The sequence below is a fragment of the Ipomoea triloba genome, chromosome 2 (genome assembly GCF_003576645.1).
Source record: "Ipomoea triloba cultivar NCNSP0323 chromosome 2, ASM357664v1".
Classification (NCBI taxonomy): Eukaryota; Viridiplantae; Streptophyta; class Magnoliopsida; order Solanales; family Convolvulaceae; genus Ipomoea; species Ipomoea triloba.
This window is the reverse complement of record NC_044917.1, coordinates 6334668-6361255: the sequence shown is the minus strand read 5'-3', so window position 1 is coordinate 6361255 and position 26588 is coordinate 6334668. Positions and strand designations below refer to the sequence as shown.

Below are 26588 nucleotides of genomic sequence, written 5' to 3'. Positions count from 1 at the left end.
TAAAAAGGCCCAACAAGAATAATTTGGACCCATTAAACCAATGTCTATAACCAACAATGTTGAACCATATTAGTAATCAAGTAAGGAATGAAAAACATGGTTATCTTCTTGTATCATTTCTAAACTAGGGCCTCGACGCCATTGCTGAAAACTGTTAATCCTCCCATCTATGTAACCCTCAGTGGAGAAGTCTCGTATCTGTCCCCCAAATTGAACAGAGTAACTTGAAGCATCAAATATGTCTATTAAACTAATTCCACTCTATCCCTCAAGAAGACAGTCAACCGTGAAGAGCCCAAGGATTTCGATTTTCAGTGATTTTTTAACGGCCAAAAGCCGATTGTACTATTTGATTTACAAGAAAACTTGCATTAAGTTGTTTATATGTGACTGACTTAAAACAATAAGGCTAATAAATAACTCTCATAACAAGTCGAATTTTAAATTTTAATGGTACCAAATCGATTTTTCAACTTGATTATAATTGCCCCAAATAATAATTGTATACTAATTAATAGAGTTAAGAGGCAAGCTAAGCGAATCCTAAAGTTATAAATAAGGGTCTTATCATGTTATAGACATAATATTCGTCGTGCTTGTCTTGGGTGGATCCATGAATTTTCTTTAGAAGGGGTGAAGTTTAAATAAATTCAAAAATGTATATGACAAAATATTAAAATTTGATATAAATCACACATATATTAACTGTAAAAATAAAAATTAAAAAAAAAACTAAAATAAAGCCCTTTAAAAAATGTCACTTATAAAACATCCCTTCAACTTTCAAAAGTTACAACTAAACTCATAAACATGTAATTTTTAAGCATTTTAATGTTTATGAGTTTAGTCGATGTCCGTGTTTTAGATTATGAAAGTCTAAAACCACATTATATTACTTACTCAAATTCTCAAATCTAACCAACCAATTTTTTTCCCTTTTGTGTATTTTTTGGTATATAGTAAGTATTGGATTATTGTAACTTCTCACTTAAAATTATAAATTTATATCACTCAATTATAGAGTTTTTGTTTTTATTTTTCCATCATATCGTGTATAAATGAGAATTAATAATGTTTCTTTACTTGTCCTATATCTTTATTAAGTCAAAATTGCCAACTACACATAGTACAATAAATCAATATAATACATACAAATATCAACCCAAAATAACTAAAATGTTACATAAAAAAGATTTTTTTAGTACTATTGACTCTATTATAATGTAATATATGTTCATAATTACTTTCTCAACCTATCAAAGCATAAGGTCAATATTGTCTCCACTGAAGCTCAAACTCATGACCTTTCATATGAAAAAACCATCTTATGCCACTGGATTGATATAATGGAAGATTAAAGGGGGGTTGGGGAGTTGTTGTCGTTGTAGGCCGACAAGTATAAAGAGGAAGAACGGTAACCGCAGACTATTCATCATGCTCGTATTTTCCACAAAACTTGAACCCCACACGGCAACCCTACCAGAAACTAAAGCTAGTCAACTAGTCTTCGTACGTATACTAAACAAAGTCCACGCCCTCTACTGCCCAGTCCGCCAGTCTTATTCATTATCATTAATTCCGATTAACATCCATACCTACACTCTTATCAGTCTTGGTGTAAATGTTAAAAAACTGATTTAAAATTACATTTAAAGTGGTCACTCTGTGATATAATTTTTAGTGTTGTCTTCTCCCAATTTAGAAAATAGGTCAAAATAGATTCACGTTCTTGTTAGTGAGATGCCTAATTAATTTGATATATTATATACTCAAAATAGATAATAAGTGAATGAGAAATTAATTTTTATCATTTGAATTTAAAAAAAAAACTTCATGGTTAAGGGGACCAGGCCAACCATGTTGGTTAATTCCCAATACTAAATGCTTGTATTGCTTGTTGTACAACTTGCACAAGCTGATTGATAAATGATAAGAGAGAGGAAATGAAGAAAGAAATGGAAACTCATCGGAAATCATTTTTAATTTCCATCTCATCAAGTTCGCATTATTTCTGGCCGCCGGAAATGTCTGTCTCAAACTTCTTCGTCTTCTTCATGTGCTTCTCTGCTATAGCGTCCGCCTCCTCCGCCGCCGCCGCCCCTCTCTTGGCTACTGATGAAGGTATCCCCGGAAAATCTATACATACAGCATATATATATATATATATATATAGAGAGAGAGAGAGTTATATACGCATGAAATAAACAACGCATAACATGATTTGGTTTACTTTATTGATCTCATTTTTAATTTCCTTAAAATCTGCCATTTCTAGTCTTAAACTATAAAACCGAAGTATGATTATATTAAATTGATAGTTTCTTTTGGTTGATCCGTGTTGGGCAGTGGATGCTTTGCAGCAGATTGCCAAAACTTTGGGGAAAACGGACTGGGATTTCAATGTGGATCCATGCAGCGGGCACCCCAGTTGGGTTAGTCCAAACCCCACCAAAGAAAAAATGATTGTAGTTACCTGCGATTGCTCCTATGCAGATAATACTACCTGCCATGTCACTAGCATGTAACGTAACTTCACCTCTTTATTTATTCTTTAATATTTAGGAGCATATATTATTATTTTTTACTCCAAATGTTCAACTTTTTCCCACGTTTTCATTCTCGGTAGGTCATTGGAAAAAAAAAAAAAAAAAAACCTTTGACCACAATTCACCACTCAAGAATTAACTGGCCTATTCTTGCTGGCAAACATCATTTAATTTATTTTCTATTTGAAACGGTTTTCAATATGGTCTAATTTTAGAAAGAGTAATATTGCACATAATCACAAATTCTACTATATTTTTTTACTCTTAGTTCATGTGACGTGTTTGGATTCAACTAGAAAAAATAGTGATTCACAATTTTTTACTCTTTTTTTTTTTCTTCTAACAATAAAATCACAACACATTGCAGGGGTGTTACTTCATGAAAGTCCCTAAATCATTTTCCTTTTAGAAATAAATATGCGGGCCATGCTTGTACCATTTATGTCACGGGTTCTATTATGTATAGTTTTAACTTCGTAATGTGACAAATAATGATAGACTATTTTTATTGTATGTATCCTAAAATAGTGTTTATATCAAGAATTTGAAAGTAAATTAAATATTGAGAGTGAACATAATATTTTATTTTCTATCACCTGTCATATTGTAACGTACTTTTGGTATTTGGTTTTGGGCCAACTAGTACATTTCTGTTTGGGTAATTGGACACAATTCTGGGCCAGTTTAGCTTTAATTGTTTTGAATTTCTTTTTGGATATTTCGTATTTTTAATTTGATGTTGTAGCAATTAAATGAGAGTTATCACTTAAATCAAAATTGAAATAAAGGTTAAATAGACCACTAAATTACACACCAAATTAAAATTAGACTATCGAACTAAAACAAAATGTAATTAGGTATTTAAATTACACAAACTCATGCAATTAAACTCAAAATGACCTATTTATTTGAAATTGTGCTGACATGGCGGTTACTGATTTAAAAAAAATAATTTTTTAATAATTTAAAATAAAATAACTAATTAAAAAAAAGCCATTCCCGACTTCGTCTCCAGGCTAGGGATGTCGTCTGCTGACCAGACCATGGAGACGAAGGTCTGGACCCCCATCGGCCATGGAGACAAAGATTATCGGAGACGATTCGTCTCCGACGCTTTTTTTTTTTTAATTTAATTAATTATTATTATTATTTTGAAAATGTTATTCTAAATTATTAAAAATATTTTTAAATCGATAACCGCCACGTCAGCACAATTTCAGGTAAACAAGTCATTTTAGGTTGAATTGCATGAGTTTGTGTAGTTCAAGGAGTCAATTGTATTTGTTTTAGTTCGATGATCTAATTGCATTTTGGTGTGTAGTTCAATGACTTATTTGACTCTTATTAATTAAATTTTTTTTAGCACATAAATTTATTAATCGTGTTTACTATATTAATTAATATCCAATTGCAGAGTTCTGAAACAACAGGATCTAGGTGGAACACTTCCAGCAGAGTTGGTTAAACTCCCTTTCCTTCAAGAAATGTAAGCATATGATATCGCTAGACTCCATGAGCCATTAATTGCTTCAGCTTCGCATTCTTAACGAAAGTTGCTATTGCTTCCTGCAGCGATCTCAGTCGCAACTACCTTGGCGGCACAATCCCTCCTGAATGGGGTTCCATGAAACTTGTCAATATGTATGTTTTTACTTCTTACGCCCTTTTCCTCCGCATTCTTGTGAAAAAATGTTTGATCTTCCCCTTTCTTTCTCTGGAGACTGGATGAATTGTTGATTGAGTTTTAAAATGGTGTTACTATACTGCAGCTCCCTCCTAGGGAATCGCATTACGGGTCAAATACCAAAAGAGCTTGGCAACATCAGCACTCTTGCCAATATGTACATGTTCTTATTAGTTGTTAACGATTTCATTGTTATTTTTCTGTAAATCCGTAAAACATGTGGATGGATATACTTTTGTTGTTATTCAGTTTATGAAATTTACTAATCTCTCTCGTTCTCTCTTTTTTAAATGTATTTGTTGCTAATAATTTTGTTTATATTGTTTTCACAGGACACTCGAGTGCAATCAGCTATCTGGAACTGTTCCTGCGGAGCTAGGGAATCTGACTCTCATTAATAAACTGTAAGGTTTTTGTGATTGCTTCACGAATAGGGACTTAATTGCACCCTTTATATAATTATGAACTTTTTCTCCATTGTAGTCAATTTCTTTTTTATAGAAAGGGAGAATAGGCTGAATGACTCTTTGTTTGTTGATTGCCTAAGACATCTACCATCGAACAATCTTAGTGGAGAGTTACCCAAGGAACTAGCAAAGCTGTCAGCTTTGAAGGACTTGTGAGTTCTATTTTGATCCTTCTCTACTAGTTTCAGCTTTCAGTGTCTATTAAGTTTTTTTTTTTTTAATTGTTGATAATGCCATCATTTATCATAATGCAGTCGCATTGGTGATAACTACTTCAGCGGAAGTATACCAGATTTCATAGAGGAATGGACTGATATGGAAAAATTGTGAGACCTAATAGATTTTTGGCTATACAGTTTTCTTGGTTCCTTCATTGTTTTTGTGGTTAAAGTCATGTTTTCTCTCTGATAATGACAGAGTTATTCAGGGTAGTGGATTGAGTGGGCCAATCCCTGCTGGGATTTCTTCCTTGACAAAATTGATTGACTTGTGAGTTATCTCTTCAATCTACTCATCAACTTGAATTATTTGGCTAGAGGTCTATATTCTAGTATTTATCATTATTGTTTTATTTATCTTGCAATACAAAATATAAAGGATTGTTTGATGCTAGTTTCCTTATATGGTATAAATTGCTCAGGAGAATTACTGATTTGAATGGTACGGATTCAAAATTTCCAGACCTTAGCAATGCCACAAACCTCAAAACACTGTGAGTTCTAACCACTGCTTTGCTAGTCTCTTAAGAAAACATAGTAATGGCCTCATTCTGTCTGTATTGAGACATGCAGGATACTAAGGAGTTGCAATATTGTTGACCAGTTACCGCCATATATTGGGTCACTGAAAAACTTAAATGTCTTGTATGTAATTTAAGATTTTTTCTTCACATTCTCTTATTTGTAATTAGATTCTTCCCAAAGGCTCATCTTTCTCTACTAGCATATAACTTTTTGCCGTAGTTAAGCTCTTTTTTTCTATTGGACATTTTATTCTTCTTGCAGAGACCTCAGTTTTAACAAGCTAAGTGGACAAGTACCTCACATCATTGGAAGCTCAAAAGATATAAAATTCATGTATGACTTTACATTAAAATTTTATTATTCATACTTCATAGACTCTTATTTGAGCAATTAAACTTTCATTGGTAGTCACCTGCTCTTTTTAGCCTCAATATATAATTCCATGCTTAACTTCTAGTTGTGATTTTTCCCTCTTTCGTGATCAACCTCTGGGGTTCCTACTTATTTTCTAGCAAGTCTTCTCTTGACTGTCTTCATTCTAATCTTTTGGGTGGCCCAACTATAACTACTGAATAATTACTTGGGTCATAGAACTTTCATTATTGTTTTTCTACAATTAAGTTGTGGTTTATGGGGTAGGGCGTGGTCGATCACTTGAACAAACCACCTAAGGATTTTCTTCAACATGAAACATATATTTGCTTGAGGGTTGATGCATGATGTGTAGTGATGTAGTCTGTTATATCAATATCCACTGACATTGGCTTACAATCAAGCATTCCACTCTCTTCAAGTATATCTAGATAATACTTTTCCTGAGAGATACAAATGCCATGTCTTGACTATGCATCCTCTATCCAAGAAAGTACTACTTGGACATATTATTCAATTGAAAGTGCTGAAATAAGTGCCTTTATAAGAGCATCCCAAGAGAAGTTCTTTGGGGAGTTTTTTCAGATGAAAAAATTAGGCTGAGGTTTTTAACTGGTGGGGGGGTGGGGATAAGGTTTTTACACCATTTTTTCTCCTGCAAGTTCAAGTTTTTTGGGTGGGACCCATTTGAAAAAAAAAGAAGAAGATACTAGTGCTGGTGTGCGCGCGTTAGGCACACCTGCAGCTCCCACTGCACTCGCCAGCTAGGCGTGTAAATTCTCTTATTTAATTTCTTTTTATTTGTTGTCAGAATTTTTTTTCTCCATCTAATCCCCTCTTCTCTCTTCCCTCTCTTTCCTACTTGTCACTGCAAAAACCTTGTAAAATTTTGGAATGTTGAGGTTGCTCTAAATCATCCACACTGTTACAAATAAAGGATTCTTTCATGTATCTGTGTGTTGAAATACGTTTAGAATGCCTTATGTATGTATACATAAAGGTGTAGGTAGACCTGACCCATCACTAAACCCTACTAGGGCTAGGGTTACCTTCAACTCTCCCCCACAAGTTAGATCATAGGTATTGATCATGTCAAACTTGTTACAAATACAATCAACCTTAATTTTATTGAGCCATTTCATAAATAAATCTGCTAATTGACCTACAGTCCATACATACAATGTAGATATCAATCCCAGCTGAATTTTTTATCCTATGAAATGACAATTCACATGAAATAAAGCCCTATGGCTTTGATCTGATATTACTAAGAAAAAACTTTGTATATTCATATTTCAAAAGCATATCTACAACACACTAGTACTCTATTTATGTATACATAAAAATGTATGTGGGTCTGACTCATGACTGAAATTCTTCCAGGATTAGGGTTACATTCACTAACTAGTAGCTACCTCAGAAAGAGAGTTGAATATAAGTCATTTTGTCACATGAGAGAAATTATTAGTATAATCCAAGCTAAAAGTCTGAGTATAAAACTTTAGGCAGATCTACCTGACTATTTAGACCCACTTTGACATTATAATCCTAGTAGGAGTGGGCTTAGTCTAATGTTTGTATAAATGTAGGACCTTTTGTACTGTTCAAGACATAGACAGACAATATAATGATATATTGTAGTTTGTTATTATTAATAGAATCATATATTTTCTGTATTATCTTTTTCTTTGATTTCTCACATATTTTTCTTCTACTTTATTGGCTCGCCAAGACTTCCAATCTCTCAATTTCAACAATAATTAGCAATGAATTGATAACTTGAAGCTAATCACCATGTGATTCATTGTTCATTAGTCACTAACAAGCACTCATTTGCTCGTTGTATGTCATAATAGTATGACTCACCATGTCCAAAATGATAAGTCGAAAAATGTGCAAGTCTTTATGGAATTCTAAATTCCCATTAGAATTCATTTGACTAAGAATATTTTGCAATATCAGCCAATTATTTTATTTTCACTCATATTCTTAACTCTTAAGAATGAGTATTATGAAATATCTACGTGGAATTAATTCATAAATAAATTGCCTGAAATGATATAATAAATAAAATATCATTAGTCATATTATTTTTATGATAAAGAAAATACCCAAAATATATTTAACATTGGCTCTTCAGACATGCACATCTAACGACAGTTTCCTAAGAAATAAGCCATTATCACTATAATATATTAATTCTTGATTCTGGTTTTGCTAGTTATCTGACTGGGAACTTGCTCACTGGAGTTGTGCCTGATTGGATAACTAAGTCCCTGTGAGTTATTGTATTTATTTCCTTGGCTAATATTTGTCACTTGTATACTTGAATTTGTGGCTAGTGTTTTTATTTTTATGCTGAAAGTGTGGTAAATAAAATTTTCAGTGTTTGACTTTGTCTGCAGTGATCTTTCCTATAACAATTACACAAATACACCCAAAAGTTTAGGAAGCTCAAATTGCCAACAGAACAATATGTGAGATTACCTTCACTTTGCTAGGAATGCTGATTATTTTGTCTAAAAACTTGGCTAACTTTGAATTCTCTTCAATCAGAAATATGTTTGCGAGCTCTTATAATGGAAATAGATCGTAAGTCTCAAAATTTGTTAGCCCTCATACTTTTCACACACTCTGCTAAGACACTACATCAGTTTGTTCTCTATCGAAGGTATAATCTCACTGGTTATTTCAGGGGCATTGTTTCGTGCTTGAAGAAGGAATGCGCACAGAGTAAGTCAATTATCAGGTTTAGTTTAAGCTGATATTCTTATCTTTTACCTATGTTCTCAGTGACTCTAAATAAAATGTGCAAGGCTTCTTAGTGATGTAAGCTATGGAAAAGAAAATATGGCAGCCTTATTCAGAGAAGATGGTTCTACTTTCTACTTTCTAGGACTTGATTTCACCTCCTAGTGATCAATATCCAACTGCTTGGCCAATTCCCAAGTCCAACCACTCCGAATGTGAATTAAAAGTAAATAACACCTCTTTATACCAAAAACCTTATAGGAAGAGTGTGAGATGCAAACCCCTGAAAGGAAGACAAGCATGCTTTACATTTTTATGTTTTTAATAAAGGCATACAGCAATCAACACAATTTGACCTTCTTTTTTTTTTCCCTTCTACATCATTACTGTGGATTCTGTTTCTAGGCTTTGCGCTCTAAAATTTCAATTCTTTAAACATGACTCAAGTTCAGAATTAATTTTACAAATTATCATACACAGAGAATGGTAGCAAACTACTTCCATGATTGTTATTGATCATTTGATTTATCTCCCCAATTGGAAATGATGCTTTAAGATTTCAGGATTCATACCAAATGAATTGCGTATTTTTAACACTGATAATGCAGCATTTAACAGGTCATGCTTAATTGAAATACCATGACTATGTCAGTTAAATATGTAAATGATGACATCATGACAAACATAATGCATAAACACAGAAATAGTTCCTTGATTTGGAGGAGAAAATCTTTCAAATTCTTATTCCTATATGGCTATATCTTTCCTCTTTGCTTGACTTTTGTGAAGTGTTTTATGGCAGAATGGTATGCTATCCATATTAATTGTGGTGGACAAGAAGTAAAAAGTGATAATGGTACAACATATGAAGCTGATCCCTCAGATGCGACTTCAGTATTTGTCAGTAGTCAGAGCAATTGGGCACTTAGCAGCACAGGCCACTTACTCGATAATAATAAATATATTAACACTTATCGTTGGTCTAACAGTTCAAGAATTTCTTCCACCAGTTCCCAGCTTTACACTGATGCACGGAGTTCCCCCCTGTCATTGACATACTATGGATTCTGCTTGGGGAATGGGAACTACACCGTAAACCTTCACTTTGCAGAGATTATGTTTACAGATAACAGATCATATAGTAGCCTTGGGAGCCGCATCTTTGATATTTACATTCAGGTATCTATCCCTTTCAGTAGCCAGGTTGTGAAAAAGTGCTATAAGGAATTACTGCGAGCAAATATTATCAGTTATCAGAATACATGATCAAATTAGAATAAGTCTATTTAAAGTAAGTTCAAGTGCAATGTATATGTTGTAGTAAATCATTTGTCTTTGAAATTTGTTCTAATTGTTTCAGGGAAAGCTAGTGGCAAAGGATTTCAATATAGAAAGTGAAGCAGGTGGGGTTAACAAGGCAGTCATAAAACCATTCACTGCAGTTGTAAATGAGACGACTTTAGAAATCCGTTTATATTGGGCTGGAAAAGGAACAACGGTTATCCCCTTCAAGGGAGTATATGGCCCTCTTATTTCAGCTATTTCTGTGGTCTCTGGTATGCTTTAATCTTTCATGAGCACTCAGTTAGTTTCACTCTTATGTAGACAAGATTTAATTGAAATTTTTTAGCTGTCCAGATAACCTTTTTTTTTTTGGTGAGGACTATCATTTTGATCAGCAGAAAAACTTGTTATAAATTTTAAATGAACCCACATAGGTCTTTTCAAGCTTGTCTAAAAGTGAGTTCATGGTTTCAGTTCTCATGAAACCATTTCACCTAACATGACCAGTAATGGACCTTGCTTGTATATTAAAAATGTAGATAACCTCAGAAAGATAAGCTCCAGAGAAAGACAAGTTGATATTTTACTCCTTTGTTTTCCCAAATTTGATTGGATGAAAAATACAATTAAGCCCTGAAAAGAAAAATCCCAATCAAAGAAAAATGGATTTATCAACATATATTGTTACCCTTCAATGAGTTTCTTCTGCACTTATGTACGTAGTTGAGAATTCATGACCTCAGGAATTCATTCTAACCATTTCCTTCATTTATTGTATTTAGATTTTCAGCCCCCAATCCCCCCTTCAGAAGGCTTATCCGCAGGTGCCATTGTGGGGATTGTGCTTGCTGTTCTGTCCACCATTTTAATTGCTCTGGGCTTACTTTGGTGGAAAGGATGTCTGCAAAATAAGAATGGAATGGAGCAAGGTAGTGTACTGTTGAATTGGTTACTGTGTTGGTTACTGTGTTACAACTCAACCTTTTTTTTCCATTTATCCCTATTTTGAACTGAACTGGCAATATATACTATATGGACAATCTGCAACGGTGTGCACACTTAAGTTTGACAACATATTGAAATGCATCTTTAATATATATGGGCATGTAGAGTTAAAGAACATCTATAGATAGTTCATCTTCAAAATCTCTGAAGATGTAGAGAAGAATAGAAAAGAAAAAAAAAATTGCACAAGCTTCCTATCTAAAGGCAAAAAGCATCTACTAGAGAACCATACTTCAGAAATATGGGATATCAAATGACCCCTATCATGGCAGCAGTAGCAAGATTCAGTGTGCTGGTATGTTGTATACATGTGCAAATATGTACTCTCTGAACAGTCCCTTAATGTCTGTATATGCCATAGGTGTTCTGCTTGCAATTTCCATTGAATTCCATTTATTTTGTTCTCTTATCAGTTTAAATTTATTTGGCAGATCTGAAGGGTATAGCTGTTTCCTATACGCTGAGGCAAATTAAAGCTGCCACAAAGAATTTTGATGCTTCTAATAAGATTGGGGAAGGTGGTTTTGGTCCTGTATACAAGGTGGGTTGGAAGCTACTTTGAAGTAATTCTTTTCTTTTACTTAATATGACATTTTTGACGTCTTTTACATTTAATTACAATTGAAGGGTCGTCTATCAGATGGCACAGACATTGCAGTTAAGCAACTCTCCTCCAAATCAAAGCAGGGGAACCGCGAATTTATTAATGAAATAGGGATGATATCTGCACTTCAGCATCCTAACCTTGTAAAGCTTTATGGGTGTTGTATTGAGGGGAACCAATTATTGCTTGTCTATGAGTACATGGAAAACAACAGCCTTGCCCGTGCACTATTTGGTAAGCTCAGTGGTTGGCTTTCTTGTGTTGTTTATTTCACTTAAATCCATACAACTTGCTGATCAGCATTTTTAATCTGCCGGCATCTTGAAGGCCCAGTGGAACAGCAGTTGAAATTGGATTGGACAACGAGATATAGAATCTGTATTTGTATAGCAAAAGGTTTAGCTTATCTCCATGAAGAATCTAGATTGAAGATTGTACATAGAGACATCAAGGCTACTAATGTACTTCTTGATAAGGATCTTAATCCCAAAATATCAGACTTTGGTTTGGCCAAACTAGATGAAGAGGAGAATACACACATAAGCACGCGTATTGCTGGGACATTGTGAGTTATTATTCTATTTTTCAGTAAATTTCATTTTTGGTCCTAGAAATTTAAGCTAAATTTTAATTTCATACAATACAATTTTAAGTTTTAACTAGGTATCAATATAGCTCTCATTAAATTTATTGACAAATAAATAAAAAGAATGAAGGAGAATTGCAGGGCTGGATGTAGGAAATGGGGTAGAGAAGAAAAAAGAGAAAGGAGAAAAATTTTCCTTTTGTAAGTGGCGTGGGGTTGGGGTGAGAATCATGGATTGGTGGTCTCTGGCATATGTGCTGTCTAAAATGAAAATTTTCTTGTCTTCTGTAGTTTTCTATTTCTTCTATGTTGTTCATTTTGATTTTGACACAACATTTTGTCTGGCAAATCCTATTGAAACTGAAACATGTATGGTGTGTGATGTGACATATTCTCTACTTTCAGTGGGTATATGGCGCCAGAATATGCAATGCATGGCTACTTAACTGATAAGGCCGATGTATACAGCTATGGTGTTGTTGTTTTGGAAATTGTCAGTGGAAGAAGTACTGGAAGTATCAAGCCAAAGGAGCAGTGCTTTAATCTTCTTGACTGGGTAAATCATATTCACCTTTCTTTCATCTATTATCTCTTCTTTCTTTTTTTTCATTGAAAACTACTTCTAGCGACTATACCCTGTAGGTTTCTGTTATAACGTAAATCTGGACACTATTTGTACTTGTGCTTCCATCACAAGCATGCATAGTACTCGTGTTTTGTTGAAACGTTGAAATGTATGCCACAAGTGTGCCATTCTTATCGAAATTTCTTAGAAGTTCTTGGCTTCCAGTTTGTATTGTATGAAATAGGACTTGTGTTTTGCCTTATTTCCCTTCACCTAGTGCATCCCGAACTTGATAGACTAACATATCTATTTCACTTCTCCAAATTAGGCTAACGCCTTGAAGGAGCAAGGAAATATAATGGGGCTAGTTGATTCAAGACTTGGAACTGACTTCAATAAGGAAGAGGCTTTGGTGGCGATTAACATAGCTTTCCTGTGCACAAATGTTGTATCGGCATCGAGACCAACCATGTCAGCAGTGGTTAGCATGCTCGAAAGCAGATCAAGTCTCGAAGAGTTTGAGTTAAGCACTGATGTTACTCCTGACAAAATAGTGAAGAGTAAAGAAGAAGATAAATTGATTGATGTCCCTGATAGGAGTGTATCAATGGACGTGCCGTGGACTGCTTCTTCAACATCAACTAGTGATTTATACCCCATAGTTGCAGACAGTTCTTACTGGGAAAAAAGAGAATGAAGAAGATGCATTTATATCTGCAATATTTATCTGAATACTCTTAAACCTTTTGGAATATTCAGAGAGTAATATGAAGTATAGTGATGTATAAAAGATGTTTGAGACTGTGATACATCAAATCCACATAGGATAAACAAAATGCAAGTTTGTATAGAGTTTAAACTAAATATTGATCATATTTGAATTGAAAGTTGATCTAGTATTGTGTATGCATTTCTTCTTATCTTTTTCTCTATATATGTTTGATAAACAGAGAATGAAGAAAAGGCTTTTTATTTGCCATTTTATCTGAATTTGTTTTAAGCCTTTTGGATATTTGAGATTTTAAAGCATCAAAAAGCAGGTTTCAAAACTGATAGGAGACATGCCTGCTGTCACATAAATAAGGCAATCAATAAATTTCATCTTCAGTTGGACAATATTTATGATCTGAGCACTGTAATATTATTGTTGACAGTACTTATTGAGGTTGAGATCATTGGTTCTGGGGTTTCAAAGAATCTGAAACAGAGGGAAATATTCATCATAATTGAACTGAAAATCCATTATGGCCTGTATAATTAATTGAGCTCATCAATTGCATGCATCAGACTCTTCCCATTACTGTCTGCTTATTAATTATTACTAAGAATTAAATGTAAATCGTGAGATGTATTTTTATAGTTTATACATTTTTCAAAGTGTTTGTGCACTAGTTTCCACAAATAGAATCGATTCCATACTTACTAATAGCATGTAGGGATGAGCATATTACGGGTTTAACTCAAAATTTAATCGAGTTCTACCTAAAATTTGAAAGTCCGGATCAGGTTTGATAAAATTTGATCAAACCCGAATTCATCCGCGTAGAAAATAGCTTAAACCGGTTCATGTCTTGGGTGAAGGATTTTTACTTCGAAGTTGACCTAAGACCCGAACCTAATATCCAAAGTATAAATTGTCAATATTAACTTCTAATACCTCGTAATTGACAACTAATTGTCTATTAAAGGACATAACAAGTATGTGACTAGTAAACATTTTTGGCCTAGCAAAATTTCAAGTTTAGTAACTGGAATCCTATTTAGGACCAAATCAAACTACCCGAACTCGACACACTTTCTTTATATTATAGTTCGATTTTCATGCTTAAAAATCTAAACTCAAAATTTTTCAAGTGGGCTAATTGTGATTTATGATCGGATCGAACTTGACCTTGACACGTGTCCGCCCCTACTAGTAGGAATCGAACTCATCACCTTGTAGTTGTTTGTGAGGCAAAACTTTGACTCTTCTTGAAATTGATCAATAAATTGAGTTGTGTGTGGATGACACAATATGCTTATTACTTGTCCATCTGTCAGAAACCCAAAAAAAACCATTATATCCGCTCACACCCAGGTTACCTAGCCCAATTTGTTCTGTCATGATACTGTCACTATATATATACACATATCAACACATGTCAACACACACACAACAAGTACAAGAAGAAAGCAGAGAGAGAGAGGGGTGCAGCAATTTCTTTCTCTCTCTCTCTAAAACTTGTTGTCTCCACTCCAACTCCATCTCTATCTCTAGGAAGATGGGTGTATGTATAGGCTGCAGTTTCTCTGTGGTGCTCATAGGCTTACTACTGCTCACCATTCTTCTTCACAAACCACATAATGCAAATGGAGCCCAGCAGCAGCAGCACCCTTTCTGCGATTATTTTCAAGGGACTTGGGTTGAAGATCAAACCTATCCTCTCTACGATTCCTCCATGTGTCCCTTCATAGAACATGAATTCAATTGCCTCAGAAATGGCCGCCCTGACCGCTCTTATCTTCACTACAGATGGCAACCTCTTGACTGCATTCTAACCAGGTATATAACTATATATGGATCCTCATACCTGCAACTTCTTTTCTCCTTTTTTCCATTATTCTTTCTCTCTCTTTTTTTTTTTTTTCCCTTAACAATATAAACATGTGATTCAATGTCACTATGAACTGTGATGGATCTAAAGTGAGATAAAAGTTGATGGGCAACAGCCATAAAGTGGCTAGCAATGTTATTTCCTTTTTGTGATTAGTGCATTGATTATAGTGCCACTTGTTCCTTTCAAAGTTTTTTTTTCTTTTTTTTTGGAAAACCAAAGTTCCTTTCAAGTTTGAAAAGTGAAATACCCAACAGTGACTAGTAGATTTGTATTGGGTAAATTCTGTTTTTTAACCTTAACTGATAGAGAGGAAGTAAATTAGTTTAGTTTGTTCATAACTGATCAGTTTAAATTAAGAAAGTCTATAATTACTCTTATTAGGAGTTGAATTTACAATTTTATGATTATTAAGTGACCAACCTGTCAAGACCTTGTGGTCTAGTGGTACTCGGTTGCACCCCATATGGAAGGGGTGGATTTGAGCCTCAGTGGAGTCGATGTTATTGATTCTTTGTGTTTCAATATGTTGAGAAAGATATTACATTCTAATAAAGTCAGTAGTACTAAAAAAAAAAGTGACCAACTGATTAATTTGATTGGGATTCTCTTTATAAGAAAGGGTTCTTTTGTTAGATTATACAATTGATTAACAAGGTCTAAATAATAATGTTAATTAGTAGTTTTTTCAAATTATTTTATGATTGGAGATCTTGAAATTGAGACATAGATTCTCGGTGCTATGTGAACCGGAGATTACTATGCTAATTTCTGTCTGTCGTCGTCACGGGTTCTGTGGCGGGTGTCTCGTACTCGTAGGTTGTCCTTTATTTAATATCTACTCCTATAATTTATTACTCCTTATTTATCATTATAAATTACAAATTAGGTAAAATAATATTTTATTTTTACGAAGTACGTTTCGAAGTGTATACAACAATAAAAAACGTGACGCACTTTTTTCAGTTGTAAATTCTAATTACAATATAAGTTTAGTTTTTCAATGTAAGTGAATTAGATTTACTACGTATTTCTTTAAGTCGTTAGTGAAATAACAAGTTTTTTACAATTTTTATCAGTTGCATTAATTTTGTTTTATTAAAAACCCTTAAATACTAAATTTGTTAATGATAAATTCAGTTTTTGATAGGGAAGTTACAACTTTTTTGAAAAGCTCTTTTTAGAAAAAGAAAGATTCTTTTAATAAATATTATATATTCTACAGGAACATTAGTCACCCCACATCTTTTACATTAAAATTTCTTCAAATTAAGTGGTTTTATTTGATTAACTTGTAGAAAGATCGACTAATTCACAGATAATGAAGAACATAAAGAATTGCAACATACAAAATTTTAATCTATATAACATTTTTTCCTAGGAAAAATGTAATAATTTGCAGGAAAGCAAGAGTTTAATTTCATTAGAGTATACCTATTAATTTGCAACACGGTTAACAGTACATGGATCATTAACAAGTTGACATGCTAAGAACATGTTAAAATTAGTGTATAGGTAAATCCATTTCACACATTAAGAATTCGTTTAACCTATTAATATTAGTGTTACTTATGAATTTTAGATATTATTTTATCATTATATGAATATTATTGGTATGTTATAAATTGAATATCTTTATTATTTTGTTAGATTTAATTATATATATATTTTTTAAAAAGTTATTTCTAAAGTTTTATTTTGTAAATATAAAATTATATTAACATGTCTATATTTGAAACTTGTTAACTAAATGTATATATTATTTCAACCCGTTTAAAAATCGTATTTGTGTTCATATTCGTATTTAGCCATATTGTATTTGTATTATTATCATGTCAACTCGGATACACAAATGAATAGGGGTAGGTTAGAGTATTATTTAAAAAAAAAAAAGTTTCTGTACTAATTTTTTTTTTATTGATTGTTAGATTGTGAGATGAGTTTTTATATTTATTAAGAGTTAATACCACAAATGGTCCTTTAACTATTGGGGTAGTACTCATTTTAGTCCTCGACTTTCAATTCGACCACAAATGGTCCTCTGACTTTTATTTTTGACCACAAATAGTCCTCTGTTAAAATTTCTGTTAAATAGGTGCTAAATCTAGGGGTAATATCGTCAAATTGATTAATATTATTATGATTTTTTTTTTATAATTATATGACAACATAATTAATTTCAAACATTAATAAACATTAAGTTAATGAATATAAAAACAAAATGGACGTGACAAATTACATAAATGAACAAATTAAATAAAAATTCATGATTAAATGTCTGCAATTTGTAATTGATTAATTATATTAATTCAATTGTGGCGGCTTTCAGTTATGTCCCAAACAAAATGTTTGATCGATTAATGAAGAGTGTGAAATATTAATCAGCCATGTATGAACAACCATGATTCCATGAAAATAATGGAAGCTATGTTTTTGAAAAAAAAAATTCCATTTTAATCTGTTGGTTAAATTAAATCAGATAGCTCTAATATTAAATCTTCATTTTGTACGCATAATTACGAGAGCTCTAATATTAAATCTTCATTTTGTACGCATAATTACGAGATATCTAATATTAAATCTTCATTTTGTACGCATAATTACGAGATATAAGGTGTTAAATCTTCATTTTGTACGCATAATTACGAGATATAAGGTGCAAAATCTTCATTTTGTACGCATAATTACGAGATATAAGGTGCATTATTTTTTATTTAGACGCATAATTACGAGATATAAGGTGCATTATTTTTTATTTAGAAGTATTTATATTTGTTAATTGTTTCAATTATGGTTGTTGGTGAAAAATTCTAAACATTTTTTATTTTATGACCATTATATATATCAATTTGACGATAATACCATTAGATTTAACACATATTTAACAGAAATTTTAATAGAGGACTATTTGTGGTAAAAAATAAAAGTCAGAGGACCATTTGTGGTCGAATTGAAAGTCAAGGATTAAAAGGAGTACTACCTCAATAGTCAAATGACCATTTGTGATATTAACTCATTTATTAATTATTTAATAGAATAGTCCAGAAATTAATGGGGACATTCATAGAAAAAAGTTGATCTAATCTAGTTATGATGAATTGCGACTTGCGACCTTATCTTGAAGAAGGTAAGGTAGTTCAAAAATTGACAAAATTTTCAAGTGCACGCCACCTGTTTGCTATTTTTGTCTGTGTATCAAAAAGCATTAGTTGCGTGCCTTGACTGCCCAAAATCCAATAGTTGTATTCCATGTAATTTTTAATTTTACTTCTTTATTTACTTTTAGTTCATGATGATATGACAAATGATCGAATATTTTATTATGTAGATCGTTGAAAAAAAGTGTCTAAATTAAATATTATAGAGAAAAAGAAAAAACTGAGAGTAAAAATAAGAGTTCATATAGTGTTTTGGGGCAATTAATTCAAGCTTACTATTGCAGATTTGATGGGCGGGCCTTCCTGGAGAAATTCAAAGGGAAAAGCATAATGTTTGTGGGCGATTCGTTGAGCCGAAACCAATGGCAGTCACTCACCTGCCTTCTCTACACTTCAACGCCTGCCACCAATTACAATCAAACCAGGGTTGGTGACGTCTCCATTTTCACCTTCACGGTAACCTCAATCCCCTTCAATGTCAATTTAAACCCATTTATTGCCATTCAACTCGGTGTGACAATAAGCCATCTTCGAATCGTGACAATTTAGCTGTAGTTAATGGTCTGGCCTCATCAAAGTGGTCCTCCACCTATATTTGGAACCTTTTCTAGATTGGATCAAGTTCACTTGTATGGTAGAATCTTAACTGATAGGAAATGGGAATGGGAATGGAAATGATACATAAGTTAGCTTAGTTGGTAAATTGAATGAACACAGGCAGTTCAGTTAGTTTCTGTGTGGTAGATTGTAGGTAAAGACACAGGATCTCGAGCCCTAATAGTTGCAATGTGAGAATTACACCAATTGAGATAGGCAGACACCACCCTTTTACCATCCTTCTCCCAAAAAAGTTGAATCCTCAACTCCAAGGGTCCCCACACCCCGGCCCGACAAAGTTTCTGAGATGATATAAATCATGGTAACTCAATTGAACACAGAGGCTAAATCTTTGTTTACTGTGCACAAGGATTCACTGCCGCTGGTGAGTCTCGGTCCCTGGTCNCTTCATTTTGTACGCATAATTACGAGATATAAGGTGCATTATTTTTTATTTAGAAGTATTTATATTTGTTAATTGTTTCAATTATGGTTGTTGGTGAAAAATTCTAAACATTTTTTATTTTATGACCATTATATATATCAATTTGACGATAATACCATTAGATTTAACACATATTTAACAGAAATTTTAATAGAGGACTATTTGTGGTAAAAAATAAAAGTCAGAGGACCATTTGTGGTCGAATTGAAAGTCAAGGATTAAAAGGAGTACTACCTCAATAGTCAAATGACCATTTGTGATATTAACTCATTTATTAATTATTTAATAGAATAGTCCAGAAATTAATGGGGACATTCATAGAAAAAAGTTGATCTAATCTAGTTATGATGAATTGCGACTTGCGACCTTATCTTGAAGAAGGTAAGGTAGTTCAAAAATTGACAAAATTTTCAAGTGCACGCCACCTGTTTGCTATTTTTGTCTGTGTATCAAAAAGCATTAGTTGCGTGCCTTGACTGCCCAAAATCCAATAGTTGTATTCCATGTAATTTTTAATTTTACTTCTTTATTTACTTTTAGTTCATGATGATATGACAAATGATCGAATATTTTATTATGTAGATCGTTGAAAAAAAGTGTCTAAATTAAATATTATAGAGAAAAAGAAAAAACTGAGAGTAAAAATAAGAGTTCATATAGTGTTTTGGGGCAATTAATTCAAGCTTACTATTGCAGATTTGATGGGCGGGCCTTCCTGGAGAAATTCAAAGGGAAAAGCATAATGTTTGTGGGCGATTCGTTGAGCCGAAACCAATGGCAGTCACTCACCTGCCTTCTCTACACTTCAACGCCTGCCACCAATTACAATCAAACCAGGGTTGGTGACGTCTCCATTTTCACCTTCACGGTAACCTCAATCCCCTTCAATGTCAATTTAAACCCATTTATTGCCATTCAACTCGGTGTGACAATAAGCCATCTTCGAATCGTGACAATTTAGCTGTAGTTAATGGTCTGGCCTCATCAAAGTGGTCCTCCACCTATATTTGGAACCTTTTCTAGATTGGATCAAGTTCACTTGTATGGTAGAATCTTAACTGATAGGAAATGGGAATGGGAATGGAAATGATACATAAGTTAGCTTAGTTGGTAAATTGAATGAACACAGGCAGTTCAGTTAGTTTCTGTGTGGTAGATTGTAGGTAAAGACACAGGATCTCGAGCCCTAATAGTTGCAATGTGAGAATTACACCAATTGAGATAGGCAGACACCACCCTTTTACCATCCTTCTCCCAAAAAAGTTGAATCCTCAACTCCAAGGGTCCCCACACCCCGGCCCGACAAAGTTTCTGAGATGATATAAATCATGGTAACTCAATTGAACACAGAGGCTAAATCTTTGTTTACTGTGCACAAGGATTCACTGCCGCTGGTGAGTCTCGGTCCCTGGTCTCTTCTTCCAAACTTCACCCCTGTGACCAGTTGAGCTGCCCATGGGGGCATGATTTTACTATCCTGTCGGGCCGGAGTGTGGGGTCCTTGAGGGCGAGGGAATTTCGCCTTTTGTGAGCAAGGGAATAGGAAAGAAATGTTGATCAACATTTAAGATTTTTGGGTTGAACTATGAAAGTTTCTACTAACTACTAAGGCATGTGCAAATGCATTAGCTCTGCTCAACATAGCATGAACTCATTTTCTGGTCCAATTATAAGTAATGAATGCATAACCTCAAATCTTTAAGTATAGAGGCAAGACAGTTCCAACGTTAGACTTTACTATGGCAGAAGTGTCTTAAATGTTGGTCCTTAATGCTTTGCAGGACTATGATGTCAAAGTAATGCTGGACCGCACTGTGTATTTGGTGGATGTTGTTAGGGAAGAGAAGGGGAGAATCTTAAAACTAGACTCCATTGAAGGAGGGAAGCTATGGAATGGAATAGATATGCTAATCTTCAACACATGGCATTGGTGGAACCGCAGAGGAGTCACCCAACCGTTAGTCCAAAAACCATTTTCCGGCTCCAAAACATACATTTTTGAGTATATTTCAGATTCTTAGTTAGGATATTTTGCTGTTCTGCAGATGGGATTACATCAAAATCGGAGACCAATACTATAAAGACATGGATCGAGTGGCTGCTTTCGAGAGGGCACTGCTTACATGGGCTAGTTGGGTGGAGGCCAACATTGACCCTTCCAAAACAATGGTTTTCTTCCAAGGCATTTCCCCATCACACTACAAGTAAGCCATTTGAATCAAATGATGTGTTCTGTATTTCCGTTTTAACTAAAAGTTTAAACTGATGGTGAAACTTTTCATTTATAAGCATTGATGGTTAACTAAAAGTTTAAACTGATGGTGAAACTTTTCATTTATAAGCATTGATGGATAACATTAGTGTATTGTTTCTGTGGGCAGTGGCACAGATTGGAATGAACCGGGGGTTAAAAATTGCTTAGGGCAGAAGCTGCCATTGAGCGGCTCAACATATCCCGGAGGTTTGCCTCCTGCATTGACAGTGCTGAAGAGAGTACTGAGAACAATAGAGAAGCCTGTTACATTGCTTGATGTCACAAACCTGTCGTTGTTGCGAAAAGACGGGCACCCTTCGATGTATGGGCTCGGGGGAAGAACAGGAATGGATTGCAGCCATTGGTGTCTAGCTGGAGTTCCTGATACTTGGAATGAAATACTCTACAACATTATTCTTTAATGAGTTTATACTGAGAAGTACTGAGAACTACTATATTAATTCTTACATTTTCTTGATTTTACTTTGTAATATTACTAGAACAGATGAATTGGTCAGCCCCTAATGGCAACATTGATAAATTGTATTTCAGATTCTGGGCAAATGGTTACAGAGTTTAACCTGGAAAATTAAACAAGATTTAAATTTCTCAGTTTTTCTTTCTTTGGTAATAATGTGAAATCAGAAAAAAAGTCATCATATTGAAGAGAAAAAGCTTTCTACACACTGAAACAGTGAATAGGATGAAGGGATATCTTTCCTTGAAAGGATGAAAATGGGAAATAGCAATCATGGACAAGCAATGATAAGAAATTGCTTCTACACAAAGATGATATATACTGCAGTATATATATATATTCCCTTCAGACAGGTTGTTTCAGAATAGTACCAAGTAAATTTTTGTTTTTACAAAGATGGAAGTTTGGAACAAGCCCTGCAGCTCACTAGTTTACATTTTTGTTCTGTTTATGTTGTCTTTTCGCCCGTCCTCCAGTGACATAGCAGTCCTACAGCATCATCTTGAATCACAGCACGCGATTAGCAGCTGTAATCTGTTCCAAGGAAGTTGGATCTACGACGAATCATACCCGATATACAACTCATCGGTTTGTTCATTTATCGATAAAGAATTCGATTGCCAGGGAAATGGGAGGCCTGATAAGCTGTATCTCAAGTACAGATGGAAGCCTTCTGCATGTGAAATGCCCAAGTATGTATATATACTAATTTTCTTGAATTAATGTGTAATAACATATGAAGAACATTGAACCTTTGTTGGATTTTTGTAGATTTGATGGTAGGGATCTTCTGAGGAGGCTAAAAGGGAAGAAGCTAATGTTTGTTGGGGATTCGTTAAGCCTCAACCAGTGGCAGTCCTTAACATGCATGTTGCATGCAGCACTGCCCCAATCAAACTTGGCAATCCAAAGAAAAGGGGCCTTCCCCACATTTAATTTCCCAGTAAGCCTCTTTAATTTCAGTCATTTTGACTTACAAGTTACTCCGTCCCATTTTGTTTGTCTGATTCGGTTAACAAGGCTTGACACTAAAGAAAATAAGTAATGAAGAAAAGCTAGTTTGACCAATGAATAATAAACAAGATAGGTAAAATGAGGCAGAGAGAGTATAATATTGTATAGATATGAAATAGAGAACTACCCAAATACTGATACCCCTATGCCCAAGTTTGTTGGTGAGTACGGGTTTTTATGAAAATGTTACTTGCACCCAATTTTATATTATTTGATGTGATTTGTGATACGTGTCATTGTCCTTCATATTCAATTATTTATTGATTATACGCGAACTAGTTGATCTGTTACATACAAGTTAAACAAATAGGTCATATCAAATTTATATATATATATATACAAAAAAATCAAGGGTGCAAATATGATTGCTCCTTAGTCCTAAGCACAAGGTTTCAAATTATTTTGTGTAAGCTGAAAGAAGCTAGGCATTTGCAGAAATTGTTGATTAAGAGTACACTAATTAATTTGGAATGGGTTGCGTGCAGGAGTTTAATGTTTCTGTGATGTTATGTCGGAATCCATTTCTGGTCGATTTGGTGACAGAGAAGATAGGAAGAGTGCTAAAGCTTGATTCAATCCAAAATGGCAACTCCTGGAAAGGGTATGACATGCTCATCTTCAATACATGGCATTGGTGGCTTCATAAGGGAAGCAGCCAACCGTAAGTATATATTATTGTATCCCATCAGATGAGGAATTGAATATGATTATGCATGAAGCATTTATGTGTTTTGCACTTTAAATTGGCAGATGGGATTACATCCAGAAAGGTGATCAAGTGTACAAAGACATGGATCGTATGGTTGCGTTTGAAGAGGGACTGAAAACATGGTCGAAGTGGGTAGATTCCAACGTTGATCCTTCCAAGACCAAAGTGTTTTTCCAAGGCATCTCTCCAACTCATTATAGGTAAACTGGGTTTTCTTTTACCAATTATTATATTTTGAACCCTAAGACCTAGTTCACAAAGTTTGTAAGGTTTTTTGTCAATTGGGAAAGATGGCCGAGCAAAAGGGACGGAAAAAATCTAGAGAAATTTGAAATAAAAAAAAAAAAAGAAACAAGAAACATTAAACGCGTCAATTTTTATCCTGCAAATATCTCTCACTTTTTAAATGAGTCCGACTTTCACATCATAAAATTTACAAATTCTCCACTATTTATTTTAATTCATGCAAATCTCTCTCACTTTTAAAAATGGGTCTCACATGATATTATATTATATAAATATAATAATAAAATAATACTAAAAGAAATTTAAAAAAAAAAAATCAAAAGGTGTGTTGTGATAGTCCTTTTTAGCCACTTTTGCAGCTTTGTCATAAAAATTTGTGTTCTTCCTCTCATTTAGTCAATTCTCTCTCCATTTGCTAATTTAGCCAATTCTCTCTCCTCTTACAATACACTTAAAAATGTCCTAAACGTACAAATCATTTCCAAATGCAACATACTTCACTCATACGCATTTCCCGAACCCTATTTTTATGCAAATTCAAAATATGTCTAATTTTTTTGGCCGACACACTCCATTTGTGCCCATATATTTCAATCAAAAACCCGATAAAATTTTAAGTCCCCATTTCCTATATCAATCATGGTAAACTAGTGTTTTACCTTTGGTTGTAGAGGTGAGGAATGGAATGCAAGTAAGGGAATGAGTTGCAAAGGAGAAACCCAACCCATAGCAGGGTCAACCTATCCTGGAGGACCACATCCTGCAACAGCAGTGGTGAAGCAAGTGTTGAGTAACATGTCAAAACCAGTAACATTATTAGATATAACCACACTTTCTCAGCTAAGAAAAGATAGCCATCCATCTGTATATGGTGATGATGCCACTGGAAGTGATTGTAGCCATTGGTGCCTTGCTGGTGTGCCTGATACCTGGAATCACCTCTTGTATGCAATTCTGGTCTCTCAAGGAAAATCAAAGCCAATGTAATTATATATATATATATATATATTTTAAAGAGACAAAAATGTTGGTATTTTTGCCTCTACTAAACTTGTAAATAATGAAATGTTATCCATATAATTATTTATGAAATATTATATTTCCACCAAGTAATAAAAGGATGAAATTGTATTTTTTTTTTATTGTCGGTTGTCCAGCTAATATAAATTTATAGAATCAAAATCGAACTCGTGATTAGAATATCACGAACGTCTTTTGCCACTGCATAATATATACTCTGTATATGTGTAGTAAGGCAATCGATTTGATACTTTGTACATATTGTATGTATTTATATATAACGTTTCGTTTTCAATAGTTCTTTTACTCTTTGATTTGATTTTTTTTTTCTTTTAGATTTTTAACATTTTGAGTTTATTAATTGAATTTTTATGTTAGGACTTATTAATTGGATCTCAATAACGGATTACTAATTTAGTGGGAATCTTCTGACTATTAATTTTGTTCTAAATTTGGTCCTCTAGTTTAATATTAATTTAATAAACATTAAATTAAGGGTAATAATATAAAAGTTTTAGTTCTTCACATTCCACTAATAATGAACTCAATGTATTAAATTTATGAACTCAATTTATCATTATTAACAACAAGCCAATTTTTACATTATTATTCTTAAATCTAATGTTTATTAAACGAATATTTAACTGAATGATCAAATTTGGAACAAAATCAATAATTAATGGATTATGTATAGTTAACTTGAAAGTTAATAATGAAATTAAAATTGGTAAAGATCAATACTCAAGATATCATTTATAGTTCAATTGAAATTCGAATGATAAAAATTGATAAGAAAAAAACTGGCGTGCATAACTTTGATAGCGGTGGAAGCATAAATGAACAATCCCATTAAATAGATATTTACTCCTTATCTTAAATAGAGATTTGCGACCTCAACTAGTCAACCAGCATGTGCCGATTGCCAGATCAAAAGCATATTCCACAAGGAAAATTAAATTATCAACCCAAATAAATACAAAAAGTAATGCTAATTGTATCAAATCTGTGTCAGCAACTTAGTAATCTGTAATAATATTTATCAAATTAGAATAATCTTCAGTATAATTCCTTACAAGATTGTATTACTAGACTTTGGGTGTCTGTACTTCGCATCGGTTTGCCGTAACGTGCCAAGTAGGTCGCGAATTAAACAAAGAACTTTACAACATAGAAGTTAAGCACTCTTCTCAAAGTGTATAGATATTGAGCTCTCTTAGTCTGTTAACTTAATCGTCATAAAATTAAAAGGTTGAGTCTTGATAGAGTAAGTTATTTATGAATGATTTAAATTAATTTATTTTTTTTGTGATTCTTTATTAGCTAAGGTTACAAGACCACTATTAAATAGTACGGAGTAACGGTTAATTTCCTCATCGGTTATAATGACAGGAAAAAAAAAAAAAAAAAAAAAAAAAAAAAAAAAAAAAAAAAAAAAAAAAAAAAAAAAAAAAAAAAAAAAAAAAAAA

The 26588-nt window shown here is 33.5% G+C and overlaps 3 protein-coding genes across 4 annotated transcripts; all 3 read left to right on the top strand.

The window, feature by feature from the left end:
- Nucleotides 1–1907: 1907 nt before the first annotated feature.
- Nucleotides 1908–13517, top strand: LOC116009894 (probable leucine-rich repeat receptor-like serine/threonine-protein kinase At3g14840). Its single transcript, XM_031249078.1, has 24 exons — nt 1908–2121; nt 2347–2521; nt 3961–4032; nt 4119–4187; nt 4316–4387; nt 4563–4634; nt 4778–4849; nt 4952–5023; nt 5115–5186; nt 5338–5409; nt 5489–5560; nt 5702–5773; nt 8034–8090; nt 8218–8289; nt 8369–8404; nt 8508–8545; nt 9366–9742; nt 9924–10119; nt 10630–10776; nt 11284–11393; nt 11480–11690; nt 11784–12021; nt 12448–12598; nt 12936–13517. The coding sequence occupies exons 1-24, from the start codon at nt 1944–1946 to the stop codon at nt 13302–13304; spliced, it is 3072 nt and encodes a 1023-aa protein (XP_031104938.1). The 5' UTR covers nt 1908–1943; the 3' UTR covers nt 13305–13517.
- Nucleotides 13518–14756: 1239 nt separating this feature from the next.
- Nucleotides 14757–22244, top strand: LOC116010237 (protein trichome birefringence-like 41). Its single transcript, XM_031249555.1, has 5 exons — nt 14757–15149; nt 18644–18815; nt 21183–21358; nt 21447–21605; nt 21783–22244. Exons 1-5 carry the CDS (start codon nt 14869–14871, stop codon nt 22075–22077), a joined length of 1083 nt encoding a protein of 360 aa, XP_031105415.1. The 5' UTR covers nt 14757–14868; the 3' UTR covers nt 22078–22244.
- A 240-nt stretch (nt 22245–22484) lies between these two features.
- On the top strand, nt 22485–25238 carry LOC116010238 (protein trichome birefringence-like 38). 2 transcript variants are annotated; one of them, XM_031249557.1, is made up of 5 exons: nt 22485–22825; nt 22905–23076; nt 23633–23748; nt 23898–24056; nt 24774–25238. In XM_031249557.1, the coding sequence occupies exons 1-5, from the start codon at nt 22530–22532 to the stop codon at nt 25087–25089; spliced, it is 1059 nt and encodes a 352-aa protein (XP_031105417.1). In that variant the 5' UTR covers nt 22485–22529; the 3' UTR covers nt 25090–25238. The 2 variants fall into 2 exon arrangements, with proteins under 2 accessions (XP_031105417.1, XP_031105416.1); XM_031249556.1 differs by having other exon boundaries at nt 22487–22825; nt 23633–23808.
- Nucleotides 25239–26588: the final 1350 nt, after the last annotated feature.